At 40.3% G+C, this 16,625-nt stretch overlaps 1 protein-coding gene across 1 annotated transcript in view; it reads left to right on the forward strand.

Moving 5' to 3' along the window:
- GABRP (gamma-aminobutyric acid type A receptor subunit pi) overlaps positions 1 to 15,896 on the forward strand; it is a 42,825-nt gene extending 26,929 nt beyond the window's left edge. Inside the window, exons 7-10 of the mRNA XM_070738263.1 lie at positions 8,140 to 8,277; positions 12,120 to 12,272; positions 13,568 to 13,761; positions 15,581 to 15,896. Coding sequence (XP_070594364.1) covers positions 8,140 to 8,277; positions 12,120 to 12,272; positions 13,568 to 13,761; positions 15,581 to 15,886 — 791 coding nt within the window. The 3' untranslated portion in view covers positions 15,887 to 15,896. The remainder of the gene's footprint in view (positions 1 to 8,139; positions 8,278 to 12,119; positions 12,273 to 13,567; positions 13,762 to 15,580) is intronic.
- The last annotated feature ends 729 nt before the right edge of the window (positions 15,897 to 16,625 follow it).

The raw sequence follows: 16,625 nt of genomic DNA on the forward strand, positions 1-16,625 counted from the left end.
ATGGGCTGATTATGTGTTGGAACACCTTAGAGTAGACTTGCATTTTAGGATGTCTAGAGGGTTCCCTGTCTTTCTGGATGCCGTAGATGCCTTCTAATTTATTATCTCACTTCTTTTTACTATAATCAAGCATCTGAAAACTGTGTCCATTTCTTCAATGCAAATTTTATTATAGATGAGAATTACATTTTTAAATTATTATTATTAGAAAATTTATATTGCTGTCTATTCACACATGATGACTCAAGATAGAAAAAGAGGGATATAAAAACACCAAATATAAAAAATAAAACCAATAAAATAAAATAATCAAAGAATAAGTTAATAAAATAATATAATAGCCCCCCCACAATTTACCCGGGCGGCAACACATCACACAAGCCATTTAATGGGCTCCATCCCACTCTGGCTTCCCCAGGCCTGCTGGCAGAACCAGGTCTTCAGCCCCTTCCGGAAGAGTGTTAAAATGAGACATTTGCTGATATCTACCTAAAAATAAGGTAAATTGGGTGTGTTTGTGTTCCTCTTTCATTTTGTGTCACTCCATATTTTTCAGCTTCTGGAGGTCTTGAAAGCCTCTTTCAGAAAATGTGACAGATGTGGCACTAGACTTCCATCCTCAGAGTGACATTTCTTGACTTTGGATGAGGGCATTCAATAGACTTTTACTATCATTGTTAGAGTTTTGTAAAACACAGCCCTATAATGGTTCTTCCTTGTTCAGAACTACTATTATGGGAGCAAGTTCTCTAGAATTGCTACCACAGCATTTTGGGAAATTATGAAGAACATTGATTGATGCTAAAAATTAAAAAGCCTTCTGCTTCTATAATATACTGGTTTGAAAGATGTCTTCCATTTCAGTCAAATAATCCTCATGCGGTTAGCAGCAATGTAACACTCATGACCCATTGCAGGATCTGCAATTGAAACAAAACAGCATGGAAGGAAGGAAGGAAATATCCTAAGGAATTCAAGGGTAATGAAGGGAATTTTGTCATGCCACATCAAAATACATCAACAATTGTTAAGGTAAAGGAAGGTTAGGCAAGTGGACAGCCACCTTTCTTAGAGGTGCTTTAAACAATCCTACATATCTATTTATCAATTGGCCTCTTACTTTGACATAGTTAATTAGTAGTTCAGTTAGGGTTCAGCTTAGACAGTAATTTAGACTTGAAGTGATAGGTTGGGACATTTCTCTGACCTCTGACTCAGTTGAGATTCCTTCTAAAGACATATTTTATTTCCTTTGGGATTAAATATAAGTGTGCCAAAGATCTTTAGAGATATTTTCTATTGTTATCATCTGTTTCCAGATTCACAGCGTTTATTGTACTTGATCTGTACTGAATGATCTTTATTGACAGAAGTGGTACATACTCAGTGTCTAGAGTTAGATGAGAAATTCTAGTCATCAGAACATTGGTTAGCATAGATCTAAAGCAACTTCTTACGATATAGGGAGTTTTGAAGTCCCTTAACTCTCTTTAGTATGGCATTTAAAAAAAACTGAGCAAGGAGGATGGAACAAAATCTTATCAGCTTTTACTTTAATCTGTTCGTGAAATTTCAAACTTGGTGCATGTACAAGAGTATTTCCTTAGTAGCTAGCTACCTAACTGAGAATGACAGTATCTTAGGAAATAGTAATAGCACTTAAACTTATATACCACTTCATAGTGCTTTACAGCCCTCCCTAAAGTTTACAGAATCAGCATATTGCCCCCAACAATCTGGGTCCTCATTTTATCGACCTTGGAAAGATGGAAGGCTGAGTCAACATTGAACCCCGTTAGGATCGAACCCTTGGCAGTTGGCAGAATTAGCTTGCAATACTGCATTCTAACCACTGCCTCACCACGGCTATTAATTAGCTCAATCAATATCCAGAAATAAATGCACAAGTGACTATAAAATTGACTTATTTTCTGACAGATTTTCTGCCACCAGATTGAATCTGAAATTGAATCACTTGAAATCAGGGGTGAAATGTGATTTTTTTCTCTACCGGTTCTGTGGGCATGGCTTATTTTGTGGGTGTGACTTGGAGATCATGTGGCTGTGGCTTCAGGTGGGCATGGTCATGTGACTGGGTGGACGTGGCCAGGTTGTCATGCGACTGGGAGAGTGCGGCCAATTTAGCAGTCCATTTTGCCAGGGAGCAGGGGGTTGGACTAGATGATCTCCGTGGTCCTCCCTCCCTCTGTTTTTCTTCTTTGAGAAGCAATCCCCCCCCCAAAATAAAATAATATTCATAAGAAAAAGCTCCCAGAAAAACAAGGAAAAACCAAACTGCTAACAAAGAATCTGCCTGAAACTGATTCCACACTCCTGCCCAATAGAGATAATGACGACATAGAAAGTGGAAGCCTGACATTTGGCTCCATTCACATAAGCAGGTAAACAGATCCTAGAAAACCATTCAAGACGGGATCTTTTGAAATTTCCCCATGGAAAGATTTAGCAGATGAAAGACATTTAGCCACAATGGCAATCACCTAAACCTTTTTAGAAACACAAATCCCATATTGCACAAAATCCAAAACTTCTAAAATATAGAACCATATAAGAATCCTTCCTTTTATCCAGTTCATTGTTCAGCTAACCCAGAATGTCATTTAGCTTCTGCAATTAAAAACCTCCTTCTGAGCAGCTTTTGAAGGCTTTTCAATTTAAATTAGGAATCCCCAAAGTTTGATATATATTACGATTTGTGGACTTCATCTCCCAGAATTCCTCAGCCGGTCATGAGGCTAAGTTTGGAGATTCATGATTTAAAGCGATAGCATTTGTTTTTCTTCTTTGCCAAACAATCTCCCAGCTGGAAAGCGAATCCTGATTTTTTCCCCCCTTCTAACACCTTCTTCTTTCTCTTTCTTTCTTTCTTTCTTTCTTTCTTTCTTTCCTTCTTTCCTTCCTTCCTTCCTTCTTTCTTTCTTTTTCTTTCTTTCTTTCTTTCTTTCTTTCTCCCTTCACCTGTGGAGGTTAGAGATGAGCATCCTCATTCAATTTCCCTCCAAATGTGAACTGCATGCTGTAGTATGCTACCTGAATGCTAAGGGCATAAATGCTGCTGCGATGGGTGCCCAAGATTTGTGTGCAATGGGTGCCCAAGATTTTTCTTGCCGATTGCTGAGTTTTGAAATTTTTGGCTGAAGAAGAAGCCACTGCAGCGGAGCCACTGCATTGATTGATGTTTGTTCTCTTTTTTTATTAATATTTTTATTGATTTTTATAATATAAAACACACACACAACATGTGCTCAGTGATCCCACCACCAGACAATCAATCATACCCCACCACCAGTTGGGGATATTTCTTGTATAAATCATTTAAACCCAAGAGTTAAATATTTCTTTACATATTATAGAGTGATTCCAACTGGTTTCTTATAGCTTGGTCTCGGATCCTACTCGCCATATATCGTCTTACCTTGTCTCATCGCCCCATCAGCTGTTGCAAATCAGTTTCATTAATCGAATTCATCCTTTTATCCATAATTTCGAATTGAATGTGGTCCGCCATATACCTATACCAATTTTGCATTGTCCATTTTGTCGCATCTTTCCACCCCAAGACTATTACCGCCTGAGCGCTTTCTATTGCTGCTAGTTTTATTTCTCTGTATTCTCCAATTTCACTACTTTTTACTAATAGATTGATGTTTGTTCTCTGGAGTATGGTGATAAGCCCAAGTTTCATCTCCTATCACTATACAGTTGAGAAAAGCCTCACCTTTAATCTCGAAATGGTCAAGAAATTCTCGGGCAGCACTGACTGTGTCGATTTTGTACACTTCAGTAAGCATCCATCTAAGTAGTGTTCATGCCCTTAGCATTCAGGTAGCATATTAGAGTGCGTGCTGCACACTTGGAGGCAATGATGGGCTACCCAAATTTTTACTACCACACTGTGGGCATGGCTTATGCATTTTGTTTCAACATCTTTCAGTGCAAATTGGATGTTCTGGGGTGGAGCTCCAAATTTTGCTACCAGAGCTGTGTTCCTGAACGTTCACGTATGAGCCCATCACTGCTTGGAGGGAAACGGAATGAGGATGCTCATCTCTAACCTCATCTTCACCACAACACCAGTCGATGATCTACTGACCACGGGCATTGCTTGTTGTCTTCCACTAGCTTCCCACTATACGATAGTAATATCAACTTCTCCCACGAAAATTCCCCATGAGAGCTATGTGCCTTGTAACCTTACTTTCCAGATAACCCTCTTATTTTCTCATATTATCACATAGTTTCTTAAAGGAATTGACAATATATAACCACCTAAACTGCTTCTGCTTCTTTTCTCACATTTTCTCAGTGCTTGCTGTTTGGACATATACATGAAGGCTGAAGAACTTGAAGCCTTTTTTCTTTGTTCTTATGTGTAACAAATTTGATGATTACTTAAATCATAATTATATGAAGGCAAAATTTTAGTTCTCAGCTACAAAAGTGAAGTTCCAGTGAAAGTTACTATTATTTTCACATTAAAATCCTATTGGTTTGCGTTATTAACTTTATTTACAATGCAAAAAACTAAAATAGTAATGATTAATTTTCTTTTTTTAATATATAGGTAGTTTTAGCATTAGAAAAAAAAGATCGACACAGAAAAGAGCAGAAATAATTGGTTTCCCTATCAAACTTTCATGTAACATTATTCTTATTAAACTATATGCTCATTGCCAACAAGAGAAGCCAGTACAATAAATGTCTAGAATTAATGCAATTTAAATATACTAAATGAACAACCTCTAGATAAAAAAGAAATATTTTATTACATAGTTTCCATAAGTAACTGCTGCTATCACTATTATGAGGTAGGCAGAAATTTTGAAAAAAAGAGATTTGAATAAATTGTACTGGGAGAATAAAAACCTCTTGTAGTATTAGATACTTGATTTAATCATGTTTGCCTAGGGTAAAACACAGTTTCTCACTGTGGGATATTCATCAGAGCTTTTTTCATGACCATATAGTCTTTTTTTATTGAATGACAGATCTATACATAAATTTCTAAGAAGCTAAAATATTTTGCTTGTTTATGGCACTTTGATTTTAGGAGAGCTGCGTACCACTTGAATATTGCAATGATTTATCTCTGAGGAATGAGAGAAGGGACAGACTTGTCCCAATGTTTGAATTTGGTTAGACGGTTGCATCCTAAACCTTTATTTAGTTTGCTATAGAAATAGCTATTTCAAATTTATTGGGGGTTTGGGAGGCTGATTCAAAGTATTTATCCTCCTTATTAAGAGGGGGGAAGAAAGGAAGGAAGGAAGGAAGGAAGGAAAGAAATGAAGGAAGAAAGGAAGGAAAGAAAGAAAGAAAGAAAGAAATCCATATAACTACGGTAACTGGCAGTCCTCTTTCTTTCCTTGTTGTTCTCGTCTAATTTTCATGGGCAGCAACTCAGCCAAGTGGTTCCTTAGAGGCGCATTCCTTTAGCAGCTGAAAATGAGAACTGAGCAATTTTCCATTCATTTGCTCTGAAGCAGCAAGGGTTGGAGGAGCTATTAAAGGTGTCATGCTAAATGAGGCAAGGGAAATATAGGAATCATCCTGCAAGAGATTGGCAATTCAGGGAAAACTCTAGGCGGATACCCTACAGTCCATCATAAATTAAAACCTTTGACTGAAGGAAAGATATAGAAGAGATAAGAGAACATGACATCTCATAGAGCCAATCAGCTAGGAGGTTGAAGGAGGAGCTAATTCAAGACTCAGAAGAAATGCACAAAACCTGTCTGCGTTTTGTGTTTTCCATTTTTTCTATGAAAAAGTGAATAATTTTTGCTTTGAGGAATGATGTCTATACCACAGATTTCAAACAGGTGGCCTGCACGCCAGATGCATCCTGTGCTGGCCATGCCCACCTCCGATTTCATGAAGGGGGGAACAGTTGTGATTCATCATGTGACTATAACATGTCATTGTGAATTCGACACCCCTGGTCTTTACCCTTGAAAGTAAATGAGCTGCCCCGAGTTCTCGGAGAGGGGCGGCATACAAATCTGATAAATTATTATTATTATTATTATTATTATTATTATTATTATTATTATTATTATTATTAAATTTCTCTCTAAACGCAAATATTGTTATTGCTACATTTCAAACCTATGATTATTTGCCCATTCTAATGGATAATGTCTGAATTAATTGCCATGAGCTGGCTTGACCTCAATTAGCTGCACTAGTGGAATGCAGACAGTAATTCTTCTTAAGAAAAAAGCAGCATCCAAAAGTTGCAGTTTCTGAGATGGGCTTCCCATCTCCCAGGTCTTCTGAATTCAATTTAAAATGCACCTAACTTTGTGTTGTGGTTGGCTCTGGCCCAGCTCCTGCTCCAGGGAATGTGGAGGTGGATGCAGGGGAAATGTCAATATGTCCTAGGCCTGTTTTGTTGCCGGCAGAGTCAGGGAGTGCAGTTTCCTCGGATGAAGAAGGTGGGGGTGACTTGGAAGAGGGGGGCTTGGCACACAGCCCAGGAAGCCAATCTCCATTATATTCTGTTGATTCGCATGACAAAGTGTTAGACCCACGCAGGCGCAGACTTATGCATCGAAGAGACCAATTGAGGAAATATTACAGGAGATAAGAGAGGCCACCTGTGTTTGGGTGGGGCTCCAATAATTAGAACTGCTGATATAAATAGCAGCGTGCTAGCTTGGCTGTTGTGGAATATTATCTGATTGCAGTTCTTCAGGATCATGCTTCGCTGTTTCTGAACGTTGTTTGTGGATTTTTCACGCCTTTGACACCAAAGCAGAGTAAAGTGTGTGTGTGTTTCACTTTGTGGGAAGAAGGAGGGCTGTGACGTTTCTTCACAGCTACTAGCTAAGTACTTAAGGACTGGTTAAGGGGCTTGTACAGCCGACAAGGTTGTTTTGGGGAAGACTGCTCTTTGCAATACAAAAAGGGTGCTTTGTTTCTTTTGAATTTTGTGATAAAGGACATTGTTTTGAATTTTCAAACATGTGTGTGTCTGAAATTTGTAGCCATGAATTTTCGGGAGGCTTCTACCAGAGAGCGCCGGCAGAACACTTTGTCACAAGCTAGATGTTCTGTGGGAATGCTTCTCTTGTAGATGTTTCATTAATTGACTTTGTACCACCATCAGTGCAGTGCATTGGTAATGACATATCTGCAGGAAGACAAACCAGATCAAAGAGAGTCCTCACTCTCTTAAGGACCTTGGAGTACTCATCTCTAATGATCTAAGTGCTAGAGCTTACTGCAACAGCATTGCAGCATTGGTTAGCCTAATCTTATGTAGCTTCTTCTCTGGTAATATTGTACTTTTAACTAGAGCATACAAAACATTTGCTAGACCAATTGTTGAATACAGCTCATCTGTCTAGAACCCGCACTACATATTGGACATTAATACAATCGAAAATGTCCAGAGATATTTCATGAGAAGAGTCCTACACTCCTCTGTTCTCAACAGAATAGCTTATTCCACTAGACTTGAAATTTTGGGCTTAGATAAGTTAGAACTACGCCGCCTTCAGTCTGTACATAAAATTATCTGCTACAATGTCCTATCTGTCAATAACTACTTCAGCTTCAACCGCAACAATACACAAGCACACAATACTGGTAGACACAGATTTAAGGTAATCCGCTCCAAACTTGATTGCAGAAAATGTGACTTCAGCAACAGAGTGGTCAATGCCTGGAATGAACCACCTGACTCTGTGGTTTCTTCTACAAATCCCCAAAACTTTAACCTTAGACTGTCTGCTGTCAACCTCACACTATTCTTAAGAGGTCTGTAAGGAGCATGCATAAGTGCACCGTGCCTACCGTCCCTGTTCTAATGTTCCCAGGTACTCAAAATCATTTCATGTATTACAAATTTATACTTTTACTTTAATCTTATATATACTTGGCAAAATAGTAAACAAATAAACAAACATTTAAAAAACCAACAACTCAATCTTGAGCCACATATGTTCTCCCCCTTGGTACTCAAGAAAAGAGGATGGGCACGCTTGCATGTTTTAAAGAACATGGTTCTGATAGAATTGCTAATTAGCTTTTTTGCCAATAGCTGAGATGATCTTCACTGTGTTTTCAGCTTCTTACTCAACAACCTTTTCTTCTTTTTGATGTTATTGCTAGGGGGATATGACGAAAATGATGTCCGTTTCGTGTGGCTGAGGGGTAATGATTCTGTCCATGGCCTCGAGAACTTGCGACTCTCGCAGTACACAGTGGAACATTTTTACACGCTTGTAACCAGGTCACATCAAGAAACAGGTAACAAATCAGCAATGGGAGTAAAAATGGTGTGGAGGGCATGGTTCATGTCTGATCTAAATATTTTTAATGTCCTGATCACCCCCGAAGCTTTCTCTGACAAGGAAAGTTCTGCAAATAAAATTTGTATGAGGCATTTGCTGACTAAAGTGGCCTTAAAAACTGGAAGGAAAAGATACCCAATCCCAACAATACAAGTGAGAATGCTGTAACACTGAGAACTAATTGACAATACCATATTGTTATATCCCATGATCTTGTTATATCCCATAATGGTTTCCTACAGTGGTCTCAACCAGGTGGGGGTTGCCGCTACCGCTGCTTCCAGTAGAGTGCGCATGCAGCTTTGGGTCTCTGGCATGCATGTATGTGTCCCAGTGAGATTTTGCTTATGCGCATGTGCAGGAAGCAACATCTTGTGAGGGGATACACGTGTGTGCAAGGTTTTGGCAATTTTTTTGCTTCCACACATGTGCAGAAACAAAAAATTGCCAGGAAGGACATCTCCGTGACATCAAAGTTCCACCCATGGAATTCCCTATTGGGATTCTCCACCTCCGTTTGAGCCTCCCAACTGGCCGACAGCTCCGTGGCTCTTCTGTAAAGGTGACAGCCAGGTGGCAGCGCTTTTCGGGGGCCTCCTGAATCCGAACGCCGAACCCGAACTTTTGCCGAACTTCCGGGTTCGGCGTTCGGGAGGCCGCCGAGAAGCCCCCCGGGTGTTTCAAAAGGTGACAGCCAGGCGGCGGCACTTCTCAGTGGCCTCCCGAACCCGAACTTTTGCCAAACTTCCGGGTTCGACATTCGTGGCAGCGGGTTCGTATCTTGGAAAGTTCGTAAGACGAGGAGTTCGTATCACAAGGTACTACTGTAGAAATCTTTCTTTGATAAGAGTAATTCTGACTGTTTGCTTTGGATGAGGTTTGATTCTAATACAGGTCACCCTTGACTAACAACAATTCATTTACTGACCGTTCAAAATTACAACGCCACTGAAAAAAGTGACAAACATTTTTCACACTTATGATCATTGTAGCATCCCCATGGTCACTTGATTTACATTCGAATGTGTCTCACCTTTGTGATGGTTGCAGTGTTCTGGTGTCACCTGATCCCGTTTTGTGACCTTCTGATAAGCAAAGTCAATGTAGAAACTAGCTTCACTTAACAACTGTGTTTTTAATTTAAGAACTGCAATGATTTATTTAACATATGTAATGAGAAAAGTCATAAAATGGGGTAAAACTGACTTGATAATTTTTTCACTTAACAAAGTTTGGGCTCAATTATTATTATTATTATTTTATTATTATTATTTATTGGATTTGTATGCCGCCCCTCTCCGCAGACTCGGGGCGGCTAACAACAGCAGTAAAACAGTACAACAGAATCCAATACTAAAAAAGCAGTTAAAAACCCATTATATAAAGACCAATCATACATACAAACATACCATACATAAAATTGTGAAGGCCTAGGGGGAAAGTGTATCTTAGTTCCCCCATGCCTGGCGGCAGAGGTGGGTTTTAAGCAGCTTATGAAAGGCAAGGAGGGTGGGGGCAATTCTAATCTCTGGGGGGAGTTGGTTCCAGAGGGTTGGGGCCGCCACAGAGAAGGCTCTTCCTCTGGGTCTCGCCAAGCGACATTGTTACTCCCCTATGTGTAACCTTACATGATTTATAAGGCTAGACCTAGTACTGAAATCTTTTCCACAATCCGGACATTCATGTGGTTGTAAGTTGAGGACTACCTATATCTGGTGTTTCATCCCCTTTGTGGAGGAACTTGTCCTGCCCCAGCTACTGCCCCAGCTACAGACCACAAAGAACGCAGCATAAACAAAGTCTGTACAAATCTTACTTTACTAATTAAGCACTACTAATGAGCTTTCTTAGTAGTCTTCAAACACAAATACAGTCTTAAAAACCCCTATTCATACAAACTTTTCGAGATACAAACCCGGGGTTTAAGATTTTTTTGTCTGTTCTTACAAACTATTTTCACCTTACAAACCCAAGCTGCCGCCACTGGGATGCCCCGCCTCTAGACTTTTGTTGCCAGTGAAGCGCCCGTTTTTGCACTGCTGGGATTCCCCTGAAACTCCCCTCCATGGGAAACACCACCTCCAGACTTCCGTGTTTTTGCGATGCTGCAGGGGAATCACAGCAGCGCAAAAATGGGCGCTTCGCTGGCAACGGAAATCCAGAGGTGGGGTTTCCCAGCGAGGGGAGCCTCAGCAAAATCGCAGCATCACAAAAACACAGAAGTCCGGAGGTGGGGTTTTGAGGACTTCTGTGTTTTTGCGATGCTGCAATTTCACTGAGGCTCCCCTCGCTGGGAAACCCCACCTCCGGACTTCCGCTGCCAGCGAAGGACACATTTTTGTGCTGCTGGGATTCCCCTGCAGCAACGCAAAAACACAGAAGTCCGGAGGTGGGGTTTCCCATGGAGGGGAGCCTCAGAGGAATCCCAGCAGCGCAAAAATGGGTGCTTCAGATGGCAAAAGGGCTGAGTTTTGGGCTTGCGTGCATTAATTGCTTTTCCATTGATTCTTATGGGAAACATTGTTTTGTCTTACAAACTTTTCATATTAGAAACCTCGTCCCGGAACCAATTAAGTTCGTAAGACGAGGTATCACTCTATAGTTTAAAGCAGTCTTTTCTGAACACTGGCTGTCAATTCAACTTCATTAACAGCCAGCATGAACCCACAAAATAATAACTCAAGGCTGAGTAAACAGACGTAGATATCATCAAGCTTACAGTGTTTGGCAAAATGCCAAGAAACACTTTGCAGGAAAAATGTCAAGAGAGAGGGAACAAGAACTTATCAAAGTCAAGACACGAAGGAATATGAACAAACCTTGTTTCCTGCAAATTTCTGCCTTTGTCACCATCCCTTAAATAGGCTAGGGGAGTGATCAATTAGCCCCAAACCTTACTCCTGAGGAGAGCTCCTCCTGAGGAACCATTCCTGCCTTTTGGCAGCTCTGCGTCCATTGAGATTAGGCTCCTCCTCTCTTTCATCCTCATTGACGGGAGATGCTGGAGGTTCCAAAGGCCTGGCTGAACTTTTGCCTCTGGCACTGAGTCCTCTCCAGCCTCCTCAGTGTCCAACTCAGGTGCCAGCTGCACAGGCTGCTGGCACATCACCACATCAGCCTCTGTACTGCTGGAATCAGCTACCAACTGCACGGGCAGCTGGCGGACCACAACAGAACTCCCCTACTTGAACCTATGTGGACCAGAGGTGAATATTGCAATAAACACAACTTGCAGGAGGAATCCAGTCTGGGCATCCAAATTTAATGAGGTCCTTGATTTGCTTGTGACTTCTCATCTTTTCTTGCTTTAAATGCTATGCTGAAAACACAACTGATAATAATGCTAATCTTAAGGCTAATACTACATTATAGGAGATGTAGGGAATAGATTTATTCTAAGTCTTCTGTTCTACCCTGGTTGCATGGCTGTTATAATGACAGCCTCTAAGCTATTTCTAAGCTAATCGGCTGTCAGGGACATATCAGTGTGACAGCCAAGGGTTCCTCTGGAGGGTAAAGGGGAGATTTGTAGAATGGTCTTCAAAACCCTCCTCTCATTTTACAAGAAGAAATCCAGTGCAGGCAAAGACAAGGAATAGGAAATAGTTCCGCTCTGACTCCGTTTCTGCAAGACACCCTGTCAAAATAATATGCTTAGCCTTTACACTTGACACTACTTTATATTGCTACCATGTCACAAGGATTACTAATGTATGTCTAGTGAGAAGTACACATCATTTCCTTCTCTGAAAGAACAGTAGAAGAATATATCATATATATTTTTCTTTTTTGGACCAGGCATTTATCCAAGACTGGTCCTGCAATTTGAGCTCAAGAGAAATATCCTTTATTTTATTCTGGAGACTTATGTGCCAAGCAGTCTGCTTGTCATCTTGTCTTGGGTTTCTTTCTGGATCACCCTGGATTCAGTTCCTGCACGGACGTGTATTGGTGAGTGATGAATGAGACATACTTGTTTTATGGGTGCAAAGATGAGGGAGGGGCTGAGGAAAACTTTGCTTAGATAAAAACACTGATTGTGTTAAATGTAAGAATTAAAACATTATGTTACTGAAATGAACAAAATGAATAGCCACCACAATTTCATACTGGTGAAGTTTCCATTTTAAAAACAATTGGATTGAAAATTGTAGATGTATTCATTATTTGACTTTGTATCTAGAATGTAAAAAATATTGCATGGCCCGATTATTTTGATTCTGGCATGGTTTAGATGTAGAATCTCATAAACTATATCTTACCCAACATCATTACAGAGTATCTAAAAAGCAATATGGGATAACATACATAAAATGAAAATTTTAAAATATTGCACGTCAGCCTTAAAGCAACATCAGAACGTGGGATATTGTGTATTTATATTTTACCCTGTCTTCTAGGGATGCTCCAATGTTTTGGAAATTCACCAAATATTTCTTAAGCAGAAGATTAGTAATAATGGCTCAACTCTAAAAAATTTGAATTTCACAAAAGATGTATTGCTCATCACTACATTATTGCTCACCTTTAATGTTTTCAGTAATATAAAAAATATAATGTGCTAGGATATCCTTTTTCTTCATATAAGAATAAGATTCAGTAGTACCCCTTGAACACACTATATTTATTCTAAGACCCTTTGCATTACACTTGAAAACAAGTTGAATGTTTCTTGAAGGCTGGATGGTAGAAAGGACTAGCTCAAGATAGATAAAAAGATGGAAAGATAGAAAGATGGAAAAAGAAAGAGAAGAGAGAGAGAGAGAAATAAATAAATAAATATATATATATATATATATTATTTCTTGACAATGGTACAATTTGAATGGAGATTTTATTCCATCCCTACTTCCAGAGTGTAAATTCTATGGTGAAAATCTATTTGGTTATATGACTGTTTTGCAGAACCATAGGACAGCTGTCACCTTCTTCCAAATGCAGGACATTCCTGTTTTCTCCATACTCTTTCTTTCTGGGTCTTCATCCATTTAAGAAAAAAAATGGGGGACCCACTTTTTGCTATCATCACATCAAAAGCTTTCAGGATTTAACAATGTGTCCCTAAAAAACAAAAACAGAAAGCATTTGTACATATCAGAAACTTCCAGGTATTTATGATTACCTATGGCTACTCACAAAAAAACTACCAATGGAAGAACCATCTGTTGTGTCAAATTTCTGACAAAAACAAAAAGTGTTCCGTGTTCATTTTTTTGTTGTTAAAAAAATCTGACTGTATTTTCCAGGTGTAACCACAGTACTCTCAATGACAACTTTGATGATGGGGTCCCGAAAGTCAATGGCAAATGCCAATGGTTTCATAAAAGCCATTGACATTTATCTGGGCATCTGCTTCAGCTTTATATTTGGGGCATTGGTGGAATATGCAGTAGCTCATTACATCACATCACAGAAACATGCAGTCAACGAGAGCGAGAAGGTAAACCTTGTTCAATCAGATTTTGTAGTGAACAAGCACTTTCAGTGGATGAATGAATGTGTGGATAGCTAGAGATTTATGTAGATAAATAATTATATGTGACTTTGTTTCCTCTAGGGCAGTGGTTCTCAACTTGGGAGTCAGGACCCTTTGGGGGTCAAATGACTGTTTCAGAGAGGTCACCTAAGACTATGGGAAAAGACAATTTTCTCATGGTGTTAGGAACTAAAGCTTCTATTCTGGCGCCTTGGAACATATTTTTACAATCCGACCAATCAGGTGTTTATAGTGGGAGTGTCGCTCTGACCTTCCTGCCAATCAGCTTAAAGCTCTGTTGGGAGAATTGGTGCTAGACTTTTGGTTGGGGGTCACCACAACATGAGGAACTGTATTAAGGGACATTAGAAAGGTTGAGAACCTCTGCTCTAGGGGTTATGTCGGTAAAACAACTGGAAAGGCTGAATTCAGTCCCTGATTTGTATAGTTTGCTGGGGTGGGGGTGGGGGGGAGAGAGTCTGGGTTTTCCTTTCTTCTAAACCCAGAAACAGTTCTTGAAGAAACAAGTCAGATTAGAAGAAAAGTGAATCATCTCTTTAGTTTAGTCTGTGATCTCTCGTTGGGATCTGGAAACCAGTGGGTTTTCATTGCCCTTCCATTCCTTCCCTATACAAGTTGAGTAGACCTAGCAGCTGGATCTTACTCCAAAGCTTTGGATGGATCATTCTCCTGCCTTGCTCATGAAGAGGCTGGCTTAGAAGATGAATATGGTGGAATCCAATGAACTGTGAAGCAGTGGACGGTTGCTACCAGTTTGGACCGGTTCACATAAGCCGGTGGCAGAAATTTGGCCCCATTCGCTAAACCGGTACTGATGGCTGGCTTGCTATGCCCTCAAACTAGTTCCTTGGTCGCTTCTGCTTGAAAGCAGTGGGCAACGAACCCTCTGCACATGCACAAAGGCTTCTGTGCATGCGCAGAGTGTCAGAACCCAGACATAACATTATGTGATACGTGTGCACTTCCGAACCAGTAGGGAAGATAAGAGACACCTACCCCTGCTGTGAAGCTCACTAGAGTAGCCATGGCTAATCTCCCCTCCTTACTGTCTGATTCCAGAGTCCAAGCAGAATTGGTTCTCAACCTTTCTAATGCCGCAACCCCTTAATACCGTTCCTCATGTTGTGGTGAACCCCAATCATAGGTCTAACGTCAAATCTCCCAACAGAGCACTGAAAACGCCTGATTGGTCAGATTGTAAAATTATGTTCCAAGGCGCCAGAATAGAAGCTTTAGCTCCTAACACCATGGGAAATTTGTCTTTTCTCATGATATTAGGCGACCCCTCTGAAACGACCACCAAAGTGGTTGCAACCCACAAGTTGCAACCCACAAGTTGAGAACCACTGAGCTAAAGGACCATAGCAAGTGGTTGCAACCCACAAGTTGAGAACCACTGAGCTAAAGGACCATAGCATGTCTTTATGAGCAACAAGTAAAAAATATATTGCTTGTGGTATTACAAGAGAGCTAATTATATTCAGGTAAGGCGATTCCCAAAGTTACGTTTATATTTAGAATATGTTGATTGAATACCTATTATCATTGTGATTATTACTATTATTATTTAGCCCTTCTTGATCTAGTATTGGTAAATCAGAATTTTGCTTTTGCTAAGATTGCTATAGTTTGTTCAAATCCCAAAGTGAGGTTACTTTAGCAGCAGTCATACTAAATGTCTGTCCTTCACAACTACTATTTTTTAATTTTTAATTTACTAAGTTACGACATGTCATCTAACTGTAACTTTGGTCTACTCTAGGCTTCTACAAAAGATGCCACCAGAGAAACGGAACATAAAACCACCATCGATATATTCAACGCGTCACTCACTGCCAATTTCAATGAAAAAATAAATTTTGCCTCTGTGGATAATGCCTCTGGCAACAGCTTACCCTTGACCCCAAGGGATAAAATTCAATACATCTTGAAGAGAAAACTTCAGAGACTCACCAGCTATTTCACAATTCAAAATCCAAGCAAAATTGATTGCTATTCGAAATGGTTATTTCCTTTTTTTTTCATACTAGTTAATCTGTTCTACTGGGGCTATTACTTGATTTTCTAGAAAGCGGCCTTTTCTGTGTAGAAGAGGAACTGAAAAGGGGTGGATTCCTACTACCGCTGCTATTGTTGCGCTGCGCACACAGCTTCCATTACCTTGCCTGTCTGCACGTGTGTGCCAGCTTCTGCATGCGCAGAAGCAAAAAAAATCAGCAAAATCTCACGTCCCATGAGATTTTGCTTCCCGCACATGCACAGAAGCAAAAACACATTGGGACGCATGCACACAAGCTAACTGAAGCTGCGCGCGCAGCATAACTTTTGCTACTGCTGCAGCATCCTCATCCATACCGGTAGCAACCCAATACTGGTCGGCACTATGAATTCAGGATTATACTTTCCATTTATGTAGATGTTTCCATGGATGTAGCAAATGCGGCCAATTTGTTATGAAAGGGAAATGAAAGAACTTGTCAAACAAGAGCCTTGGGTAGATGGCTTCCCTCTTTTCATTCCCCCTCCCCCCATGTCAAATGTGTCTGCACTACTATATTTTGGATATAGTCCAAAGTATGATGATCCTGCCCCTAGATGGAGAAGAGCAAGAGCCACAGACTGTGGGCCTGGAATAATACAGTTTAAAAAATATATATTTCTTTTCTTCATGGCACTGGACCAGAATATCTCCGGGACCGCCTCCTGCCGCACGAATCCCAGCGACCAGTTAGGTCCCACAGAGTTGGCCTTCTCCGGGTCCTGTCGACTAAACAATGTCGTTTGGCGGGACCCAGAAGAGCCTTCTC

The sequence above is a fragment of the Erythrolamprus reginae genome, chromosome 1 (assembly GCF_031021105.1).
Source record: "Erythrolamprus reginae isolate rEryReg1 chromosome 1, rEryReg1.hap1, whole genome shotgun sequence".
Taxonomy (NCBI): Eukaryota; Metazoa; Chordata; class Lepidosauria; order Squamata; family Dipsadidae; genus Erythrolamprus; species Erythrolamprus reginae.